At 31.2% G+C, this 24,489-nt stretch overlaps 2 protein-coding genes across 3 annotated transcripts; one reads left to right on the top strand and one right to left on the bottom strand.

Annotated features, from left to right (window-relative positions):
- Positions 1-217: 217 nt before the first annotated feature.
- On the top strand, positions 218-13,415 carry LOC134704946 (uncharacterized). 2 transcript variants are annotated; one of them, XM_063563728.1, is made up of 10 exons: positions 218-372; positions 2,558-2,664; positions 4,305-4,450; positions 4,749-4,910; positions 6,699-6,829; positions 10,373-10,475; positions 11,062-11,193; positions 12,284-12,366; positions 12,614-12,700; positions 13,261-13,415. In XM_063563728.1, the coding sequence occupies exons 1-10, from the start codon at positions 359-361 to the stop codon at positions 13,349-13,351; spliced, it is 1,056 nt and encodes a 351-aa protein (XP_063419798.1). In that variant the 5' UTR covers positions 218-358; the 3' UTR covers positions 13,352-13,415. The 2 variants fall into 2 exon arrangements, with proteins under 2 accessions (XP_063419798.1, XP_063419799.1); XM_063563729.1 differs by lacking the exon at positions 218-372 and adding an exon at positions 1,046-1,106.
- A 2,503-nt stretch (positions 13,416-15,918) lies between these two features.
- Positions 15,919-22,416, bottom strand: LOC134706630 (uncharacterized). The gene is made up of 5 exons (XM_063565736.1): positions 22,262-22,416; positions 19,442-19,940; positions 18,826-18,922; positions 18,431-18,573; positions 15,919-16,822 (listed from the first exon to the last, which is right to left on the bottom strand). Exons 2-5 carry the CDS (start codon positions 19,919-19,921, stop codon positions 16,703-16,705), a joined length of 840 nt encoding a protein of 279 aa, XP_063421806.1. The 5' UTR covers positions 19,922-19,940; positions 22,262-22,416; the 3' UTR covers positions 15,919-16,702.
- Positions 22,417-24,489: the final 2,073 nt, after the last annotated feature.

The following is a 24,489-nucleotide window of genomic DNA, read 5'->3' as shown; positions in this document are numbered from 1 at the left end:
CTACACCAGTCGCGGAGTCGGGGAACTTACACGGAATCGGTCCAACACTTTCACGGAGTCGGTACAACACTTTCACGGAGTCGGTACAAAACATTCGCGGAATCGGTAAAAACATGCACGGATTCTGAAATCTTACACGGCCGGGAAAGTTCTATATAAAACTTGAACGGAGTCGGGGGGTCCCATGTGGCTTTCCATAGATACCAGATGTACACATTTAAGAAATTATGAAGTACACTTCATTCGGTGAACAATTGTAAATATCAAATTGTTATCAGATAGATAAATGTACCGGATGTCTAAAATGTTTATCAAATTGTCAACACGATAAAGTCTTTATAAACGTACATGTATAAGAATGACGACGAAACGGTAAGCAAAATTACTTGTATTTAGTTTAATATTCTACTGTCTAGCAAATACTACATCCTCTTTTGATTACGTCTCTCTTTCTATGAAAATGGCTGTTTATCAGAAAACAGATTTCCGTTAACGGAAACATTGTACGTAGCAGCAGATTGTCTGAATTGGAGAAAAACAACACTGATACGCCACACAAAATTAAAAGTACTCTGCCAGACAACGTGCATATGGAGGTAAACAGTAAAACAGAAGAATCCTGATATATAACTTGATAGGCAAAAAAATTGTCCAAAAAAATCACGGGGGTTGTTCATTTAATGTTTCAGGGATTACAAAACATAAAATTCGGAATAAAACCAGCCCAGTTTATATATCTATTTGCATCTGAGCTTTGCTTATTTATTTTGTTATGTATTTGTATTCGCTAAATTATGTTTTTACAGTTTTTTGAGTGTCATATAAGCCGTTTAGTCTTGCAGATTTGAGGAAGTGCATGTCTGTCACCTGTTGATATATGATATTATCTAAGTTTTATTCTGGAAATAAACAAAAACAAATCAATATATTAAAACATAGTAAGACTCAAAATAAGGAACGTAATTTAGCACATTAAGAATAAATACAGAAAATCAATACATTGATGAAAATCAGTGGTACATCTGCTCACATAACACATGTATAGGTCTAGCATACAAGGATATTATTATTTACAAAATTATTGCAATATACATAAATACATACATGTGAGTGTTTCCTTTACATTGCATTGCTAATTAAGTATTTTTACATCATTATTATTAGCTAAAGCAAATAAGAACGATTTCATAATTATATTGGATTTCCTATAGTTATATATATAATAATGGTTTTTTTTCTTCATTTGTATGTCTTGTATGTCCTGTATATATGTATTTCTTATTTATTAATACGTTTGTTAATTATAACTTAATTTACATTTCAACTCAGTATTATGGATATTTTTATAGCAATTCAAGTGTAACGAAATAAAAGTAGTTAGGAATATGACAGTTGTTTCCATTGGTTTGGTATGTGTGAGCTTTTGGTTGCTTTTTGATAAAGAACTTTTCGTTTTGAAATTTCCTTGGCGTCGGTATTTTTTGCTAATTAACTTTTTTTTATATTCCTCTTTAAGAAATAAGCTTTTAAATCACATTATAACATCAAATAAGTACAGTATGTAAAAAGATGTTAATAAACTCATCATATATACCAGGACTGAATTTAGTTTATACGCCAGACGCGTGTTTCGTCTACAAAAGACTCATCAGTGACGTTCGAATCCAAAAAAATTAAAAAGGCCAAAAAAGTACGAAGTTGAAGCATCGAGAACCAAAATTCCTAAATGTTTTGCCAAATACGGCTAAGGTAATCTACGCCTGAGGTAGAAAAACCTTAGTTTTTCAAAAAAAATCAACAATGATTGACCAAATCTTGATTCATTACACTTAACGTATAAAGACAATAATCAAATGGCTGTTTAACAGAAGATATATTGTTCCTTAGATGAAGCTATTTTCTAATATTGAAATGTTATCTCATGTAATAGAGGATTCGGGAAGAAGTTAAAAGAGCCATTGCATGAGTTACTAGTATCTTATTAGAACTGCTAAAAAAGGAGACCCCCCCCCAAATCTTATTCAGTATATTGAGATTGTCTTATCCTATAACTTCAAATGATTAACTACCTGTCAATCTAAATCATTTTATTTCATAAAACCAATCTAAAAACCTGTGTCTTATGTAGATTTTTTTAGTTGGTCGTGTTTCCTGTCAAACTAACTGTGAACTTGGTCTGACGAGCTTTGTTTATGTAGAATATAATCTTTGATCGTATTTACTGTCAAGTTAACTGTAAATTAAGTGACATGCAGTTATTCTGTGAATACTGATCTATTTATGCGAGATTCGAAATTGATTGATCATTGTTACAAATGATAGCTAATACCTCTAACAGTAAACAGTTCATCTCAGGCAGCCTCTTCAGTATTGACCCCAACCCAAATTGTAATAATAGTCATTGATGGTAATGGCATGCACTTAACTGAACATTCATCAGCAAATAATCAGTCGTTGAAACCAATTCTCGGTTTGTGCATTCTTCAATTAGAAGCTTCTATTGAATAATGAAGCAGTTGGAAAAAGTGATTCTAAATAAATACATTGGATATTTCAGGATTCCAGAAACTTTTGTCGAAGGGTTCCATGATGGGGATTCAGTATCAAAGATGAGGTATAACGACTTAGGTAACACTGGCATGAACGTATCAGTTCTCAGTTACGGTATGTATTTTCACTCAGTTACGTTATGTATTGTCATGACATCTAACTATACTGACTTACTTTCAAGATTAAGATAGTTTGTATCAAATCTCAAAATATCAATATTTCTTTAAACATTTGTTATTCACAAGGTGTGTGACTATTAATGTTTTTAAGGTTAAAAAAGAGTGTTTACAAGTGATTTGATAGAAGTACAAAAACTCTTTTTGCATAAGATTCTGTTGTCAATGAATCTATTCCTGTTCCTTTTTAGGAGAACATATGAAGGAAGTCACATCAAAATTGAGTAAGACTAAAATCACCAAAGGCCATAACCTATTTGTTTTAGAGTGTATCGTTACTAGCAAATCTCTAACTTTTAGTAGTGCGCTAACAATTCACATGACTTCCTTTATAAATGATAACAAAAAGGCTAGCGAATTTTTGAATTTTAAAGCCTACATACATGCCTGTCCTTTCCATTATCCAATGTTATGGGATGAATAAAAGCATTGGATGAATGCCATTTTGTATGAGGCACTGGACAAACCTTAAACATATTTAATAATAGCATTCAAATGTTATAATGGCATATACATGCTTATCAAAGAAATAACTAGTTCAACAAGATGCTAGATGGCTTTGTTTTAAATATTTCTACGAGTTGTTGTAACGTTGTCATTGGAATAAAATAATATGTGTTTTGTGCATTATATAGTACAAAAGTTATCATGGTAATTAAGTTCATTTCTAATAATATATATATATTAATTATGAGTTGTAAACGGGTGTAAATGGGCTACACAAATTCTGGACTCTATGATTAGTTGATTTACAGCCGCTGGGTCTATGGCATTGCGGGGGAGAATTCTTCCTCGACGGTATTACCAGCTCAGTAGTTAGGACTTTCATGTAGAAATGAAATGACATTGATATGATGATATTTTTTTTTTTTACAAAACTTTAAAACTTTATTTCACCTTTCCACTTTTTGGATTCGAGCTACTGTTGACTCATTTACACCACTGGGTCGATGCCACTGCTGGTGGAAGTTTCGTCCCCGAGGGTATCACCAGCCCAGTAGTCAGCACTTCGGTGTTGACATGAATATCAATTATATGGTCATTTTTATAAATTTTCTGTTAACTAAATTTTGATTTTTTCGAAAAACTAAGGATTTTCTCACCCCAGGAGTAGATTACCTTACCCGTATTTGGCACAACTTTTTGGAATTTTGGATCCTCAATGCTCTTCAACTTTGTATTTATTTGGCTTTTTAACTATTTTGATCTGAGCGTCACTGATGAGTCTTATGTAGACGAAACGCGCGTCTGGCGTATAAAATTATAATCCTGGTACTTTTGATAACTATTGTAGACGAAACGCGCGTATGACATGTTAAATCTTTAGCCTAGTATTTATGATGAGTTTATTCATATCCATATTTGATACCGTACATTTCTGATAATTATATATTCATAAAAAAAAGATGTGGTATGATTGGTATAATTACCAATGGAACAACTATCCACAAAAGACCAAAATAACACAGACATTAACAACTATAGGTCACCGTACGGCCATATAACCCATCAAGTACACCACAAAACGTTATGTATTTGGTAAATACAAATCAAATATTTTTTCATAATTCATAACAGGTGCCTCTTCACTAGGCAGTGTTTTTCATGAAACTAATGATGCCGAGTCACAGAAAGTTGTAGAGTTCGTCCTTAAAAGTGGAATTAACTATATTGATACCGCTCCATGGTATGGTCATGGTAAATCAGAAACAGTTCTAGGCAAGGTAGGAAATTTTTTACAAGGAGTAAAGTTTTCGAATTTGTTGAAGATATGTAATTGATACAACGTTAAATTAATAATTAAATAATTATAATAAAAAGAATATTCGAAATAGATATATGAAATGATTTTTTATTATTTATAATGCCAAAATTCCATTCCTCACAGTCAATTCCTAATGCATGCAGAGTTATAATATTTTCATTTTACCACACTTTGAATATTCTTGAATAAATTCCGAAGATTGATAAAATTGGATGTTCAGTACAAAAATTCGCATTTAGAAACATGTATCATTTTAGGCATTATCATCAATTCCAAGACAATCTTATTATTTGGCAACAAAAGTTGGACGTTATCAGCCAGAGGTAGAGAACATGTTTGATTTCAGAGCAGAAAGGGTGATACAGAGTGTAGACGAGAGTTTACAGAGGCTTGGATTGGAATACATTGATATCATACAGGTTAGATAAAGATTAATACAGATTCTAATGAAATTTTTATGTAAAAATCTTTTTCATTGGCTAGAAGGTACCGTCAAATCCACAGTTGACCAGGCGTAACTAAGGAGGGACCCACCATTTTGAATTGAATTAATCAACAAATGTTTATTGAAAATAAAATAACACCTAACTTTAATTCGCCCTTTTAATGTAAATTTATCCGAATTTGAATCGTAGAGGTAACTTAATAACCTTCAGTAAGTTTTCATAAGTATGACGTCAGGTTTAGCCATGACGTCTTTGCGCCAAAATCGTTCATTAAGTTTCGTAGATTTTTTTTGTATGTCAAATTTATACATGTTTTCAATCTCTAACGTATTAATTTTTGTTTGTAATGCATTAGAATCGGAATAACAGTACTATAGTTGAAGAGTTGCCACCGTCAATTTTGATTTGACGGCGGCAACTCTTAAACTATTTCTCAAGTGTAGACGAGAGTCTACAGTCTTGGGTTGGAACTCATTTATATCATACAGGTGAGATAAAAGGTAAAACGATGGAACGCATATCGTATAGAATCAATATTACATGTTTCCTTTCCCCTGTCGAATCTTGTTGAATATACAAAAATGCTGAACTCTTTAGGTAAATTCTCAAACGGAAATCCATAAGAAAAACTGACAAAATCAAACATTATCAAACATGACAACGGAACGAGAAAAAACTGTCTTATAAAATATTTTACAACATAATATGATAGTGAAAAGGCTATTCCAATTTTAACAAAACTATATAAAGCAACAAAACAGAGTTTAATCGTAAGACAAAATTTGTTTCGTTCTTGAAAGGGCTTTTTGTCTCTTAAATTCATTGATTTATTTTATTTAAAAAAAGAGAAACACCTATCAAAGTTTTTTTCAAAGTTAAGGTTACAACCGATATATTGGACGATGGAGGGGTGACAATTGTAAAGCTAAAAAACATCAAATTTGTCATAGATTCAGGTTTGAAGTTGTCCATCTGTTTCAATATCGGAGAAGAGATCAAGCTTAGATTTGGAACCGACAATATCAATTAATATTAAGCATGAATGTCCAATGCCAACAAATACACTGAACAAATTGTTATGTTGTTTAAATTATAATGTGTACTAATTATCAGTATATATGTACTGCTTAAAACAGATGATACAAGCGAAAAGTCTTCTGTTTTGCATTATTCTGTCATGTTTCCATGACTTCAATATACAGTATTATACACACTACGCCTTTATTAAACACCGGTATGCCACTGCTGTCTTTAATAATGGATATAATTTTGGTAAAAGGGGAAAAGTAAAAATAGAATTTGAGCTATTCAGGTGTCCTTGATTCCGGCTTTGGAATTTTGGGTCCTGAATGCTCTTCAACTTTATACCCTATTGGCTTTCTAACTATTTTAATCTGAAAGTCACTAATGAGTCTTATGTAGACGAAACGCGCATCTGGCGTTGGATTTATAAGCCTGGTACCTTTGATAACTATTATGACATTGAGGTTAGCACTAAATGTTAGGTTGGAATATATAAAGTTGAATTAAAAGACATTAAGATGACAATCTTTTAAACTTTTATCACCTGGTACAAAAAGATATTTGTAAAAAAACTTATAACTTGTACAAAAACTCTGTCCAATTATAATTTGTTCAATTTTACGTCGTATACAAAACATATACACCAATGTCTATGGTATCAGATACACAAGATTATAACTTATATTGTGGTTAAAATGTAGTAGTATGGTCTTGAAAATTTATGTTAATGTATTGTAGGTGCACGACATGGAATTTGCGCCTAATTTGGATATAATTATCAATGAAACACTACCAGCTCTCCAGAAAATCAAAGACAGTGGAAAGGCAAAGTTTATTGGCATAACAGGTTATCCTTTAGAAAATTTTAGGTGAGATTTTTGACAAAGGCGTGAGTCAATCTCGTTACCATATGAAATTGCGTACTGATAAGCTGGAAGTTATCTTATTCTACCTTATCTTTTTCTTTCTTTCAGGCATATGTTAAATTGGTTTAACATTTATTTACCCGAGATATCTCGTCATTTAAACTACAATGTACTAATATAATGTTTTCGGTCAAAAATCAATATAAAAAAAATACACTGGCGATTAAAAAAAGCCCTCAATTTGACAAAGATATTAGGCTTTTACGCGAGACGCACGAACATCAAAAGCATTGATTGATGGTCGAAATTCTGAAAGGTTGTGCCAAATACATCTTAATCTTCCTGGGGTAGCTAATCATTAGCTTTAAAACAACTCAAAGTTAATTTATGATATCCCAATATCAATGACAATGCATGTCATCACCGGAGTGTTGACTGCTGGTCTGTTGATACTCTCGTAGAGGATATCACTAACAGCAGTTGTATCGACACAGTTCGATTGTTGTCTTTTATCACTGTTTCTGTTGAACAGTCAATTAAGAAAATCACTACTGTAACGTTTTCGCTAACCGGTGAGAGAACCTTTCTAACCAACCAAACCAAACCAACCAACAGACCAGACAGACACCAACAACAAACCAAAAGAAATAAACAGGAAATATGAATGCTCAGAATTACTACTGTTACCGCTACTGCATACTGCATATCACACAAATATAGTTTCTAGGTCGGCAAACAGTCTCCTTTTTATGTGTGTGTGTAAAACGATGGTATTTTTATATGTATTGTAATTTTAGTATCAGATCAGTCTTAGTTTGATGTTCTGAATGTAAACACAAAGTCGCTTCAAATGTATAACAAGTTTTATTCACCAGACATAATATTAATAACAACAGGAACAAGAATGGACAGATATAAATCTCTTAAAGCAGCGATCAATAATTAACAATATTTCGTACAGATTAGACAAACAGAGAACTCTTTAAAACAGCTACACCAAAATCAGTATTCAACAAACACAGATACTATCAGCAACTCTCTATGTAAATACAAGTAAAATACTACGCAAATAAATAAGTCACAATGTTCCTAACCCCTTAACAACAACCCTAACTATTTAAAACAAACGGACACTATTGCCGACTTTACGCACCTTTCTCCTATTTAAAGTTAAAATTCATTATCAAACTTTATTCTCTTTAAAACTATTAAGTTTCTGCCTCCGTTAAAAACTGGAAACTGGAACAATTAAATGAACTGCATAAATAATTATATTGCATAAATATTGCAATATTCTGGAACTTAAAAGATATTAAAACTTCTGCTTTAGAAAGACAACTGTACCTTGAAATTTATGAGAAAGTAATTAAAGCTGCTAGCCGGCGGCAGGGACAAGCTGGAACTGACGTAAAATACTATAAATCTTACGCTAGTGTTGTTATTTCGCGTGAGAAATATTCCAAATATGGGGTGAAATCAATGACCTAATAAGGAGACTTCCTTATAAGGTACATATCTTTGCACTTAACGTCTGATCAAATGACGTCGATACAGCCCAATAACTACGAAAAGGTGCGCAACGTCGGTGCAAAAATAGTTCATAAGAACTCATTACAATAATCGAAATAAAGCTCTCTTCTAAATAAACTTTACATAAAATACTCTAACATGTGTCCCTAATTTGAAAAACATACAAAAATATAACTACAACATGTTCTGGACAGTCTACATATTATACGATTTCTAGGGTCACTATATTTATAATAATACTCGTGACTTCCGGTAACGGTAAACTGGACACCAGGACATGCCAACATAAAAGGAAATGACGAGGCAGACTCCCTGGCAAAAGAAGCTGCTAAAGAAGCAGAAACACTAGCAGTTGATGACATAGTGTTTACAAAACAAGATGTAAAAAAGGCAGCTAGAAATTCTGTTACAAAAAAATGGCAACGCAGATGGGAAAATAGTGATACTGGACGTCATTATTTCAGATTTCATCCTGAAGTTAAAGATAAAGTTAAAAAAGACTTCCCGTCAAAAAAAATGTACAACATAATCAACAGTTTACGAACAGGTTATTCTAAATTAAATGCATACCAATTTATAATAAACCAGCACATCAACTCGGAAACCTGTGATCACTGCAAACAAAAAGAAAATGTACAACACTACCTTTTTGAATGTGACCTGTATTCAGATGCCAGAGACAAATTATTTCATCAAATATACTTCATAACAGGACAAATTCCAACAGATCTAGACAATTTATTAACAATCAATTTGCCAAATGCAGAAAATATCAATCAATTATTAGCGGAGTACATAGAGGAAACAAACCGTTTTAGTGGATAATTTGATACAAATTTCTTTAAATTTTTTATATAATATTAATTTTTCATGTCATTTCAATAACCTAATAAACCATTTTTTTTTTTAATTTATTTCACTTCATACAATAATTCTATAATATTTTTAAAGCGCCACCTACAATATATAAGTACAAAGGAGAAACTACAATTGTGATAATTATTTTACAAGAGAGATTACTCTGTCATCACGACAAAGATTGAAGACAGAGAAAGTGAAAAAAACGTACAATTAATCAAAAGCTGCCGGTAAGAAAACAGACATTTTCTATCGTTCTGGAACATACAATATTAAAACGATTAAACAATATATAGGTAATAATGAGATAGAATACACACATTTACTGCTTTAATAAAATAGTACAAAGTACGGTTGGCAGAAATAAAGAGAAAACCATGTAGACAATATCAATAAAAATCTAGGCACTGCTATCTGTCAAAAACGTCACACTACTTTAGCACCATCATTATTTGATGAAAGTCAGAGTCATGTGAAATCTACTGAAAACACAGAATTCAAACCGGTTACGAAATAAACGCAGAACAACTCAGCACAATATACCATCGAAACCTTACGTATATGAAAGTAACAACAAAATGCCAGGAAACGAGATATAAAAAATACTGAACCAATTCGTCTACAGCAGCGAACCTATGACATTTCATTCATCACAGTGTTGTCACATTTCGACTGAGTGTAATTCTTATTACCTCAAACAAAGCGCATAACTCAAGCGTAATTTAGGAGCTATTGTATGTGTTCACTTCTATTATTGATGTACTGAACCAAGTCGTGTACAGCAGCGAACCTAAGACATTTCTTTCATCTCAGGGTTGTCACATTTAGACTGAATTTAATTTTAATTACCCCAAACAAAGCACATAACTCAAGCGTAATTTAGGAGCTACTGTATGTGTTCACTTCTATTGTTTATGTGCTCAATTGTAACAAATACCCAAAAAGAAAAGAAAAAAATAGAAATAACTAATACGAAGAAGCCTTTATGAGACTTAAAAGATCTGTTATGGAAGAGAATGGTATAGTTTGAAATGTATCATTCATTTGTAATTCAGACTTCTTTTTTGTATTAACACCATTTTGCAATATTAATTTTGAACTTTGAAAATTTGTTTGGAAAGTCAAAATGGTCTCATTGTATTTTTTTTCGCTATTCAGAACAGTGATAGATAGAAGTACTATTAAGATTGATACCGTGTTAACATACTGTAGAGCATGTATGCACGATAACTCACTGGTGGATTATATTCCATATTTTCAGGTATTGAAACTCTTTTTACTTATCCAAGATATGGGTCAACCATTCAAATTCCAAGGCATCTGAATTAAACTGCAAATGCGTATCTTTTAACTTTCACTAATACACACGAACTCGAGTCTGATTTGGGGGTTTTGTTTTGTTTTGTAAAGGAGTTTCTAATTTAATATATATTTCTTGTTATAGAGTAGATTTTTTCTTCTTTAAACTAATTTATATAACTTTATGTTATTGAACAACATTTATAATATGTTTTATCTGGAAAATATTGTATTAAGAAAACAGAAAAATAATAAAAAATACTGAACTCCATGAAAAATTCAAAACATAAAGTTCGTTATCAAATGGTATAATCAAAAGCTCAAACACATCAAACGAATGGATAACAACTGTCGTATGAAGATATGGATACATGTAAAGAGTATTTTTTAAAAACTCAGAAAGTGTAAATATCAATATTTGTTATATATAAGTAAATACTAGTACCAAAAATAGCAAAGAGGTAGTTTGGATACATTGTACTAAATGTTTCAAAGTATTAATTTATATCATACTAGAATCATTAATATTATTGACATTGTACTATTAGGAAAAGGGTATTGGTATTGTCAATGCTTCGCCTATTGGTATGGGGCTACTTTCAAACAGAGGACCACCTGAATGGCATCCTGCATTACCGGAAATTAAAGATGCTTGCAAGAAATGTGCAGAGTACTGTAAGGTAAATACATTATGAATTTTCATAATATCGAAAATAACATTTTGCTGCGAAATTTTAGAGGACTCATATTATTTCTTAAAGTCATAAGAAACGAGTGACCGGTGAAAAATAATGCTCTTCCAATTCTTGAACCAACGCATACAAACATCATAAACTTAGTCTTCTGTACTCGAATTTATCATTTTTTTCGTGAAAATTTCGTATAATCGTCAATTTTTTTTTCAATCGGTCAGTGTTGTTGTGAAAATATGGCAGGTAATTAAAGTTCGTGTTTTAAAGCCGAAGTTTAACGATTGTCACCTGTTTGTCAACAATTGACGAAAAATAAACAAAAAGCATGGAAATTGAGCACGTGTATAACATGTAAATACAGATAATAGTTTATTTTAAGGACATCCATGCGTATTGTGGTCACCGGATTTTTACGAGATGGGTCACACTGAGGTCACCTTGCATACGGAAAATATGTCGGGGGAATTGCTTGCTGGAAGGAAGCAATTCATATAAGTAAACTTCTTCTAAATATGAATAAATTGAAGAATTTTCTTCAGAAAAAAGTATATGTACATAAGTTTTATAATGAAAACTATCCATTGAGTTATAAAAAACATATGCATTATTTTTTTTTTACTTGAAGTTTCTTATGACTTTAAGTTGTAATATGATTTACAGATATATTCTCTCCGTTTTAAAACTTGCTCTGTTATAAAATCAATGTTTTGTTATGGTATAAACTAACGATACGAGTATTCTCAGACCTGAACTTGTGTCTGTTTCATTTTATTAGCTAATATCTGTGCTTCGTCTATTAGTCAATTTCAAATTGATTTACTTTAGTTTGTTCTTTAAATATGTTGTGATATAACAATACGGTATGCCTGGGTTTTGTTTGCTTTTGAGGGTCACCTGACGACAACAACAAATGAACAACAAATTATTGTATACGCGTCATTTTGGTTTATGGTAGATATTTGTCCATTGCAAACCATAACACGTCTTCTTATTCTTATTGTGGCGTAAACCAACCAACAATCAATATATCTTTTTCTTATTTATATAACTGATTTGTATTTTGATTTGTATTTTGAAGGAACAAAATGTAGATATTTCCCGAATAGCAACCGCTTTTACTTTACAACAAGAAGTAGCGACAACATTGGTCAGTTCTGCAAGGTAAGAAAGTCGGATTTAAAAGATTTGATGTTTTACAGAATCATTGTCATTTGACAAAAAATAATCAAATATAGAAATATTATTATTTATCATACTCATTGATGCTGCTATCTTTTCTGGAGTTCAAGAGTCTATATATTTCTACAATTCAAAGATGTAGTTGAAGAATCTTCAATAATTTATGTTGTACCTATTGTTCAATATCAAGTGATTTATCTTACAATATGTCTATTACTTTTCAATTTAGTTTAGAGAATATGAAAAAGAACCTTGACTCGGTATACAACCCACTAACGGAAAAGGATAAACAGGTGTCAAGTTATGTAATCAAAACGTAAGTTAAGCAAAAAATAAGAAAGGAACAATAAAACAAAATAATTTCACATTATACAAAAATGTGCAAGATAACAGTGCAAGATCAATTTACGTTATCAATACATACGAAAAATAAAAAAGACTTCCATGAACATTTTTTGCAAAAATAACACTGTATCAGCTAGTAAAAAATTACAAAATACATTTATATATCTTAATATATAGCTGAGGGCTCAATGAAGTTTTGCTGATTATTTATCAGCATGTGAGTGTAGGAATGTGTGCTGTCAACATGTTAAGTTGTTTTTCTTTCAACTACATGTAGTTGTCATTAATTGCTTTTGTTCTTTGATATGAAAAATTGAAATGTTTAAAATAGTTTTACGTGTTTCAATGGTATAACAAGAAACTATTAAAGAACTATTTTGTATTCACTATTTCTATTGTTTGTTCTTAATTTAAGAAAGCAATGTGTATTTTCTTATTTCACGACCCGAGACTTTAAAGTACTTAAGAATATGAAAATGCATGTCTTCTCATAAAAATCCTCATTGTATACATTTATTAAATATGTTTCAGATATCTAGATCCACTGTCAGTTAAACACTGGGAAGGTGCAGAAGTAGCACAGTACCGGGATTCCTTAGCAAAACTTAACAAAAGCAATTAAATCACAAGTAATAACATTCACAACTTGATTTTAAAATACAAAAATAAGTAAGCAATAAACGTGGTGGTTAAAGATTTATGCTTTTGTATGCTTTTTGTTAAATTTTTTGGTGTTGTTCGTTTTGTGATTGTGACATGATGATGACTGATGAACCCCTATTTTGACAATTTCTTCACGCATTTTTGTAAATATAATGGAATTTGATGCGACTGTCGTACAAGTGAGAGGTTAAGCGCTATAAAACCAGGTTCAATCCACCATTTTCTACATTTGAAAATACCTGTACCAAGTCAGAAATATGACAGTTGTCCATTTGTTTGGTGTTTTTATCATTTGATTTTGCCATTTGATTAGACTTTCCGTTTTAAATTTCCCACGAAATTCAGTAATTTAGTGGTTTTTCCTTTTCACAAAATTTTATTACATTGTAAAATTGTCAGTAAACTTTGTCGGTTTTTAACTGTCAAAAAATTGTAAGAACACTGTTATCACAAAGGAATCATTTTTTATAAATTATTTTTCTTAGTTTTCATGATAGTAAAATCACACAAATGTTAAGAATGATTAGGTATTTGGATCGTACATATTTGACCGATCCGATGTGGAATTTGATGCTTCTTTCATACAAGTGAGAGGTTTAGCTAGCTGCAAAAGCAGGTTTAATTCCCCATTTTCTACATAAGAAAATGCCTGTACCAAGTCAGGATTATGACAGTTGTTATCCATTCGTTTAATGTGTTTGAATATTGGATTTTGTCATTTGTTTAGGGACTTTCCGTTTTGAATTTTCATCGGAGCGCAGTATTTTTGTGATTTTACTTTTTATTTGAACTTGCCATATGTATATTAGTGTCCATAACAATGGTAAAGTCAGATAGGGTCAGACTATAATGCTACAGCCCTGAAAAAGACTGTTCAATTGAACACCAAAAACAGTATGCGATAAACAATGAAAACCATTCATTTTTTCAAGTACAGAACGTGATCTGAATATGAAGTATGCATTCCCGAGTGTGAATTCGAATAGCTATTAGATGTGTCTACGGTTTTATACATCCAACGTTCGTGTATTTAGTTATGCTGTTTCAATCGTAAACTGTGTTGGATATTGTGATATATCTTATCGTTTGTGGTTTTAATTCTATTTTTATTTTCTACATTTATGTAAAAGAAAAGATAACTAGTCAGCTAGGATTTTTAGTTTGAAGCATCTATATGCACAGGACTTATTTGTTTTAATACAGTACGATTCAGACGAAAAACGGATATGGTTACCATTAATAACATATATAAAGTATGGATAGAAAATGACCAAATAACACCATAACAAACTGACGTTATCCAAATTTTATACTAGTAATCCTTTTTTTTAAAAATATTTGACGTCACTTTTTGTGGCATTGATACATTTGTTTTTATCAAGTTTTTAATTCTAATGTGCCGTACTTGTGCATTGTCGTAAATGCTAATATGGCGTTCTTCTTTAGCTTTGGGTGCAAAGCCATTGCACGTGATTGACGTCACAATTGAAATTGTAACGTCAAATGAATTTTGAACCACGCCAGAGATCAAAATGGACATGAGTGTAAGCGGAAGGTTTGGATAGCCATAACACAGGTTTGACTTACTATTTGTTCTTGAAATATACTGTACCAAGTCAGGAATATGGTAGATCGTTTCTATCTATGTTGGTGTTTGTTTTTGTAAAAGTTCAGTGTTTCTGGGGTTCCTTTGTTTTCCTCTTATAGTTGATGTGTTTCTCTCGGGTTTTGACCCTTTCATACTGATTTATATGAATTAAGTGGATCTATGACCTTTAAATAGCGGTATACTAATATTGCCTTTTTTCGGACAAGATGAAATTACAGAAGGTCGACATACGCTATGGTCCTGACCTATATTATATATAGGGACTTTGGAATATAAACTTCAAATGATTTATAAGTCTATTTTTGTTTTTGCTGCGAGATTGGTCTTTTTATTTCTTGACTAAATATTTTAAATGTGATGTTTAAAACGAGATATTAACCAGGTACAAATAAATAATTGTAAAAACTCTTCAAAGTTCTAATTAAGCTTATAGAAACGCTTTTCGTCTACCATTCAGTGTTGCCAGTTGGAAAACGAAGTTGAAGCATATTAAAAATCGAAAGTTTTCAATAATGTGTCAGAAACTCATCAATATCACATATTCAATTTATTGTATGCTGTATCCGACTCAATGTCAGACGTATTAAGAGGGAAAATCCCAATTCAAATTTAAATTTTAAAACGCCATCCCTCCGTTCGATTTTTGTTATATATCATCCGTTGCACATTAGAGGCAAGTTGTGTAAATACAATCTGCTGGACATTATTTTTTGTTCAGTATAATTCCAGTATGAATAGACGTAAATAGATATTTGTGACTTTTGATCTGGTATTATAATGGACATTTGGTCTCGATATGCGGTATTTTTTGACACTTTTAACCCTTTGAACTAACTAGAATGTAAGATTTCCGTCCGCATTCTGTTTTAAAGGTCATCTGCTAGAAAAAGAGTCTAAACATATACCAAACATACATGTAAAAACATAAACAAAGATTTTAATATTGAAATAAACAGATTTAACATATACAAACAATAAATAGATATACAAAACAAACAAGAAAACATTTTTACCCTAAAGACAACCACATCACAACGTTACTGAAATACAAATATTGGCACTGAGTATATTAATTATATTTATGAGCAAGCGTTTCATTTGATACTATAATACTAAACAAAAACGTCGAAATATAACTAAACAAAGTGCTGATTATAAAAGAAATTTCATAAAAAGTTTAACATAATGTTCATTGACTTAACTTGATAGTCGTTAATGTTTTGTTACATATTATTCAATCAACCATTCACAAAGATTATGTATTTTATGTATTTTTGTTTACTTATGTATTCAAACAATAGTATCAATAATTGAAGTAGTAGATGTACGGAGATAAACTACGTACAAATGTAACTTTACATTTTAAAAATACAAAAAGAAAAAAAACGAAAGTGCACAGTAACTAGATAAAAGGACACAATGGTAGTCTCATTCCAATTATCATATTTTCATATATAATTGATATTTCAAAAATCATATACCATGTCATGCGTTTGCAAAAAGCTGATTATAACAAACTGCTTCGAGTTATGTGAATAAAGCCGAGTGAGATTCATTAATAAAAAAGCTAACCCCGAAGTCGATCGAAATGTTTCGTGTCTGCGTTCGTTTGCAGGGTACAATATATGGGAGCATTGTCTTTCGATTCATCATAATTCCCAACCATACAAATAAATCAATGACCACTAGGAATATCCTTTATCAGCTTGATACAGAAGCCAGAGTTTCTTCCATTTTCTCTTTAGCCCATCTAGACTCCAGTGTGTTAGATACTCTTTCCATGAAAGCACTTTTAGCAGGTCTATGACGTAATCGAAAACGCTGGAAAAATTGTAATAATAGACATTTATTAAAAAGATTTTAAATAAAAAAAAAAAAAAAAAAAAATGGACTGTTGATATCATTACATCAAAACAGAGTATTCAATTAATCATCATATAACATGCAAGTTAAGTTTGGTTCAGGATATTATTCCTCACTATATAACGGTTTTGTGAAGCACAGTACGGTTTCAGATCAAGAAGAAAGTTGTGAAACAGATGGCAATTTGATAAATTGTAAGACAAATCCAGACATTATGCCATATAACATGCACACGAAATATGTTATATTGGTCCTTTTATAGCTGACTATGCGGCATGGTTTTCTCTTTAAGAAGGCCTATACTGTAACACTTTGTTATTAGGTCACTGGCAGAAAGTTGTCTCATTGGCGTTTTTCTTTGAAAAGCCGGTAATATTGGCAAGAAATACTGACTTTCTTTCATATACTTATAACTTACAGAATTACATGTAGAAATAAAAATAAAAATAAGCCAATACCATCTGAGCAAAGCTTTTGTTATTCAGAATATATAATATTAAAGAGTATATTTTATTAACGTACCTTTTATCCAAGTATTAAATAAAAAGTTATAGATTGTCTAAACCCATTGAATGAATATAAATATGTTAATCAAATTTATATAATTAACTACCATCAATCTTTATACTTTTACCGTTGACCACTAGAACTTGAAAAATAAAGTGGAATATGCTAGCCATATTTACAACAATTGATGATGTTTACAACCAAGATTTGTGCCCTATTGTCGGGAGGTTTTTTTAAGTTGCAAATGATAGTAGGCATTTTGAAAACTAGTGGCCAGAAAGTAGCATTGGCGCACTGACTTGTGGTGCAGAATGATTTCTTCAACTTTTAAAATTGGTGTCCAAAGTATAATATCTTCAAGCAGTAAACTTATCTTATTGTTTTATTGTCCACACATTAATATTTATATATCATTTCTCAGTTGAATTCATCGCAGGAATTAATGAATATGAAAACATATGTATATAATGGTCAATAAGGGCAAGTTATACAGAACAATGTTAAAATTGTTGAATATCATAAAACTATTTTAACAAAATGAATAAAACAATACACCATATCAAATTAATAATTTAACTTACCTCATGATACATATTAAAAGCTTTTCAGAGCTGTATTGCTATAAACAAGTTCGTGGTATTTCAGTTTCTATTCCATACAATTTGAAATGTGTTTTTTGAGCCATTTTCGTTTTGAAATTGTCTGACTAAATTTTCAGTTAATATAAGCAGTAAAACGTATGAACAGTGTCCGAATATCTCGTTTGACATAAAACAATTCTTGATTTCTATTACTAAAGTATATCAACCTGTTTAATGTTTTACTTCGAATTTTGTTCCCATTAATTTTTTTAATCATGGTATTTCAGTGTTATCATGTTATATCTAATTTAGGCTGTTTATATAACCAATGTGGCAGACACTGTTTGTGGTCTATAAACGTGAAAAAAGGAAAACACTTTGTTGTTCCAATTATATTCGATATGTACGCAAATACATATAACAACAACTTATTATGTATTGCTACACTCCGCTGACAACATATTTTGCAAGTACTTACTGTAAATTCACCAGGTTTCATTGGCCATTTTTCTCTATCCAGGATAAGTTGAGAATCAAAAGGAGGCTGTGGTGTTTTAGGCGGAGCCATCTGTTGACCTTTAATATCTCTGTCCGTTGCTTTGTCAAAGCGTGCCCCGTGAACTGAAAAACAAACTTGCAAAACTCAGACGGAATATTGATAAAAAACTTTTTTTTTAATCTATTTTAACTTGCTCATTGAAACTTATTTTTTTTATGAATTAGAATATGATAAATTTGAAATCTGTATATAAAAGACGATAAAGTGCTTTAGAACCAAAAGTATTCTAAACTAAGTCAAAACTCTCTTGTTTAAGATGTAATGGTAAACAGCATTTGATCCGTATTTTACATAGAGTATTTGTATTGTCTTACTTATATCCAGTCTTTCTGAATGGAATTTCAAGTTGTATGGATCCCTGTCATATTTCGACAAAAATTCTGACAGTCCAAGTTTCTTCAGAGGTGGATACTGCAAAAAATCAAACAATACATAAATTGATGAAGAAAAATGCAAAGAAATGTTATATCGTTAATATTTTTTTTTTAATAAAAAGAATGCATGATGTTGAAATGAGAAGTGAATTGAAACAACATTATTTTGTTATACTTGTAATTAATGTTTTTACTTTCACTGCATGTGAAAGTGAAGGCAAAGTTACTTTTCTAGATTATGGATGTCATTTTATTAAGTGAGTTTGTGTCATTGTACATGATACAATTTTATATAGTAAATCACGCACACACACAAGTCAAAAAATAAAAACCAAAGGTCTAAACAAACTTTGCAAAATAGTTAAAATGGTTTAAATAAAGCTGCGAACATATGTTCCCGTCAGGTGTCCAAAAACACTGAACAATCGTTACAAATACTAAATCCACGAGACACAGAAATTCCGTATTCTGGGTATCTACTTTAGCACATTCAGCAGAAGTAGTAGCAAATGGTTAAGAATATTGTAATAATAATAATGAATTTGATCAAACCTACCCCTCTGAAGTCGTGTTCTCTTATATCTGCAAACGGTCCCGGATTGTACATTCCCTCTGTCACAAACCTTTTCTTTGCTGTAAATGGTCTCATTATCCTCCCCGTTGTCACAAATCGTGTTATGTCATCCTTTATTGGAAGTAGAATGTGGGGGATTACTTTTTGTCGGTCACGTTTTATTATCTCCCTTTGTCCTGGTATTGTTCCATAGTTCCAAGGTTGCATAGAATCACGAGAATTACGTTTTGGAGGTTTAGGGGCAAATATTTGAGGTCTAAAATCCGGAGGTGGCCGTTTCCATATATTATTGTCTTTAATAGGTTCTTTTGGTTCATAGTTTTCACTCCGTATTTGAATAAGTGTTTCGTTTGCGTCATATTGCGTTTTAGAATGGAATCCAAATGGAACAATTCCAAGCGAACTCGCTGCACTTCCGAGTCTCTCTGGACTAGTTCTAGACTGGCAATCTGACTGACTCATAGTGAACCCTTATAATATTCTGAAAATGAAAACACATAATTCAATAATTTTATATATGATTTAAGCTCAAAAACAGATCGGGAGAGATATGATCTTGTGTGCATTACCAAATACTAAAATTATCAACACTGCACTGGAAAAGAAGTACTATTGTAACAGTTTATTCCAGAGGCGGATTTAGGGGGGGGGGGGATGCGGTATGATTACCAATGCCTGAGGCGGATTTAGGGGGTTAGGGGGCCCGTTCCCTGTCCCCTTTTATGGGGGGGAATTTGGTTGCTTATATAGGGAATCATTGAAGCGTGACTGGAGCAGGCCCCTCTTAGGTCAGTCAGTGGGTCCCCACTTATGAAAATTTCTGGATCCGCCACTGTATTCTAAACGTACTCTGGATGGATCATATTCAAGATAAGGCATAGTTGACAAGAAATTATTACATAAAAACGACTGTTTTCCTATCTCAAGCCACCCTTGTGCTTAAAATAAACTGCAAACCCATTGGAAATTATTGGATTGTTTGGTATTTTCATATACATTTGGTTGGTAATTAAAACTATTAATGATTAATCATTTCAACCTTTAAGTAATAGTGATATTTATATTTATGTATGTTTTTTTTTAAATTCAATTAATTATCACGAAGCTTTTCATTTCTTTAGAGTGGTTGGTTTAAATTGATAAATGATAAATGCATTTTCGATTTTTAGGTATAAAAATGCTTAATGAAATATTGTTCGGAAACTTGGCGACAAATTTATGTTTTAAAATGGTTTTAGCTTTTAAAGCCTCCCGTATACAAAAATCAATGTGTTATTGATATAAGATCGGTCACGTTCATACCGTACTAAGTAACCATATACAGTAATTGGTATCAAGATAGAGGTTTATATACCTTAGATTTTTGTTTGATTTTAAATACCTTGACTTTTATGGTATTCTTAAGTATTTACCTAATGCATAAATGTTTTAATAAGATTTAGCTGTTAAATTTTAGTAGATAATGTCATTTCTCAATACTACCATACCTCCCGACTTTTTAATACAAATGACGTATACATGTATGGCATTTATTTCATACAAACATTGCATGAAAGTGATTATGTTCAACGATATATAAAGATGTTTCTGAAAAAGACATAGTGAAAGGGTAGACAAAAATGGACCGGCTTTTATTCATCTACCTTTGTTTATTTTCCTGTTTCTCATATTTTTGTTTTAAAGAATGAAAATAAAAACGAAGATTAGTAAATTTCTTCCGAATATAGGGATACAAAAATTCGGTCTAAGGTGTTTACAAACTTATGTACCAAATATAGACCAAATATAGGCAGCAGTTAAGCTCGGAGTTTCAGGTAAAGTATCTTTAATAGGGCATTTTGGATCTCTAACAATATGGTTACTTTTTTTCGTATTTCACCAAAAATCGTCTCCAACCTGCCGAAAATAGAAATATCTCTATTTGTTAAGGCTTATAAATATCAAACGTGAATATCCAATTAATATGTGGAACGTAGAAATCGAATGCTAGAGAATAAAATTTCAATCTGAACCAAATTTACACTGCACAGTAATACCTTGTTGCTATCATTTACAGCCCCTATACAAATTCATATTAATTTTGTCTATATCTGTATCGTCTTGCTACTTATGAAATATATTTCCATTGGTTAAATTCATTACATTGTTTGAATGTCAGAGAAGGAGTTATGAAGAATTGTATTTTTGTAAATTTCTTATTGGACTTTTGTGAAAAAGTTATTCGAATTTTTATTTCTGAATTTTAATTAGTTTGATATTATTTGCGTAAACCACACTGTAAATAAGTGTTCGGGTTGAAGAGGAGGTGTTAAACAGATTGTATCAGAGAGATATTTATATTTCTAATTTCCAAAGAAGGCATTTAAACGACAAGTGTCAATTAAAATGTATATAAAACGTGTATTGTAAATATTTTGTTTACTTTAAATTACCAGTACTTGTATGTTAACTTGCCAAAAGAACTAGTAGTATGTAAAAAGAATACCAGAGTTACCAAAACATTAAGAGTGCAAGACCACAAATACCATCGAAACCCGCCTCCCAAATATTTTTTCACATATAAAATTATCAAAATAATCCATATTTTAAAGTTTAACAAGTGTATTAATACACTCAGGCACACATTGTGTGCAACAAGAGCAAGCGAATAACTTATTCTGAAACATAGTGAAGAAAAAACATATAGTATTTAAAAACGTATATGAAATGTATTTTTTAATGGAAAAAATAGCAAGCATTTAGATGTAGAAGATAGATCACCTTTCCTCAAGGTGGAAAGTATATAGTAAACAAATGTCTTACCGGTTAATTAAATCACTATTACTATATCCTTTATATACTAAGTAAATTTGTAAACATTATATGTTTATACGGCTAATTTTACATTTCACATTTCAAAGAACTACCGGAAATCGGACATGTTGCTAAGGAAAGGACGCCTTTAATGTAACTAAAACCCATGCGCAGTCCATAGAGTTAATCCTCCGTAACGTTTTTCAGTTTAAATTATTTCAATTGAAACTGTACAAATGAATTGAATGAACGATTTAAATTTATCCAACAATTATCGGCTTTTAAATAACACATAAACATGTTCCCTTTAAACCCAGATATAATTATTGATTATGTATATTCATATCTTTCCTTTTAACAGGTTATGTCATTCTATTTACTTTTTTAATTAAGCAATTAAGCAATTAATTAATAAACTATTGATCTACTTATTATGTTATGCTCTTTTGCATTCTAGTACTTTGCAGTGTAGTTCTTTGGCAAATTTTCGAGCGCAATAGTTGGATACTTTTTTCTTGCACAGATGTAACATACTAAAATTTGAAAAACTATTTCAGTTAAAAATTAAAAATAAGTTGAAAAAGCTGTGCAAACTTATCAGGGTTACAACTTTTCAAATGAGTCTTGCTGGTAAATCACCACTCTTCTTTACTATACTGTTTATTATATTTTATTTGATATTGTCATCTCATCTTGTCATGTGTGTTTGTGTTATGTTATATGACTTTTGATGAACTTCTTTGTACCATTGTAGCTTTATGGTGTTTACGAAATAAAGAATCTTGAAATCTTGAAGTAACTTACCATTACTGATTAAGAGTTTCCTTCTTGTTTGGATAGGTATTTGGAAGATCATCATGATGTATCAAAGTACAGCGTCCATTCTGTCATACGGTTTTAAAATAAATACTCTACTATTTTGGACTGCAGCGATACATTACTTCCATACTCCTTCCAAAAACCCGACGATGGATAAATAATTCCTTCGTGAATTGAGTTGGTAGAATGGAGTTTGACTGTGCCAGTGGTACCGAGAACGACAAGACTGAGACCTCTGGCTAGTGCAGTTCTTATTTTTTTTCGAAAAAAATGTTTCATTTCAAACAACTTGATATAGATAAAAAAATAACAGCAATGCCTCTAAACACAGCGTAGTACAACACTTATGAAATTGTTATTGAAAATTTCGTCTAAAAGCTAAATCAATATCCATGAATGTGCATTGTAAACTATAAGGACCATCGAATCTGTTTATTTTCACAATCCTGCAGCTCTGCTGGGGAACTGAAAGTCATAGTTGCTAAACGACTAGGGAGTAAACCCATTTATAATCTAGTGTTCTATAAAAAGTTTAGTAAGATATATAGGTGTGGTGTACGATTGTCCAAAACTTTGAAGACTAAGAATTCATTATATATCTAAAACACCATTCCAGTTAATTGTTGTTTGTATTTTCGTCTGTTGTCTTTTACATGATGTCCATTATTTCAAAGGTTTCCCTCTCAACTTATGGTTTAAACTGTGCTTGTATTTTGTCCTCCAGTTTTTCAATATAATCTTTAAATACAAATAATTCATTTTTTGTCTCTGTATGTCCTTCAATTCAAAATTTTACACAAAAATTAAAATTTGCAATGTATTATTTAAGTTTTCGTCAATATCAATATCTGTTGTCAGGTAATACTTGTTTTTAATCATTTTTTCTAAAGTTCTAGATAAATTAAACACTCAATTCTACAATAGGTTTTTATCAACATTCTAAAATGACTGTACAAGTCGAATAAGCCGTACATCTTGAACGGAATCTGTAAATGTTCAACTGATAAACTCTACAGAATGACTCTGAATGTAGCCTTTGCATCGAGAATTACATATAACTTGTTTTGAAAAATGATAAGGAGGAAGGGGAAATATCGGTTGCATTTAAGCTACACAAATAAATGAAAACGTTTTCTTTAGATATCTTATTTCTCAGCAAACCATATTACATTGGAATATACATTTTTATTAGAATATACAATATTCAGAGGCATACAAAAGTAGAAAAGAGACAAAAATATATTGGATAATACAAAAAAGATTAAGTGTATGGCTTAATCTTTATAACTTTACAAACGTTGTTCTGATCAAATTCTTTGCTGTTCATCAGTGTTTGTCGGACTAAACAAATCTATTTTAAACTGTTTCTTCACACACCATATTAGGATTACAGAGAATAAAGAATACCAATGTGTATG

The sequence above is a fragment of the Mytilus trossulus genome, chromosome 2, assembly GCF_036588685.1.
Source record: "Mytilus trossulus isolate FHL-02 chromosome 2, PNRI_Mtr1.1.1.hap1, whole genome shotgun sequence".
In the NCBI taxonomy this organism is placed as follows: domain Eukaryota; kingdom Metazoa; phylum Mollusca; class Bivalvia; order Mytilida; family Mytilidae; genus Mytilus; species Mytilus trossulus.
Note: the sequence above shows the minus strand (reverse complement) of the source record. Positions and strands in the feature narration are given on the sequence as shown.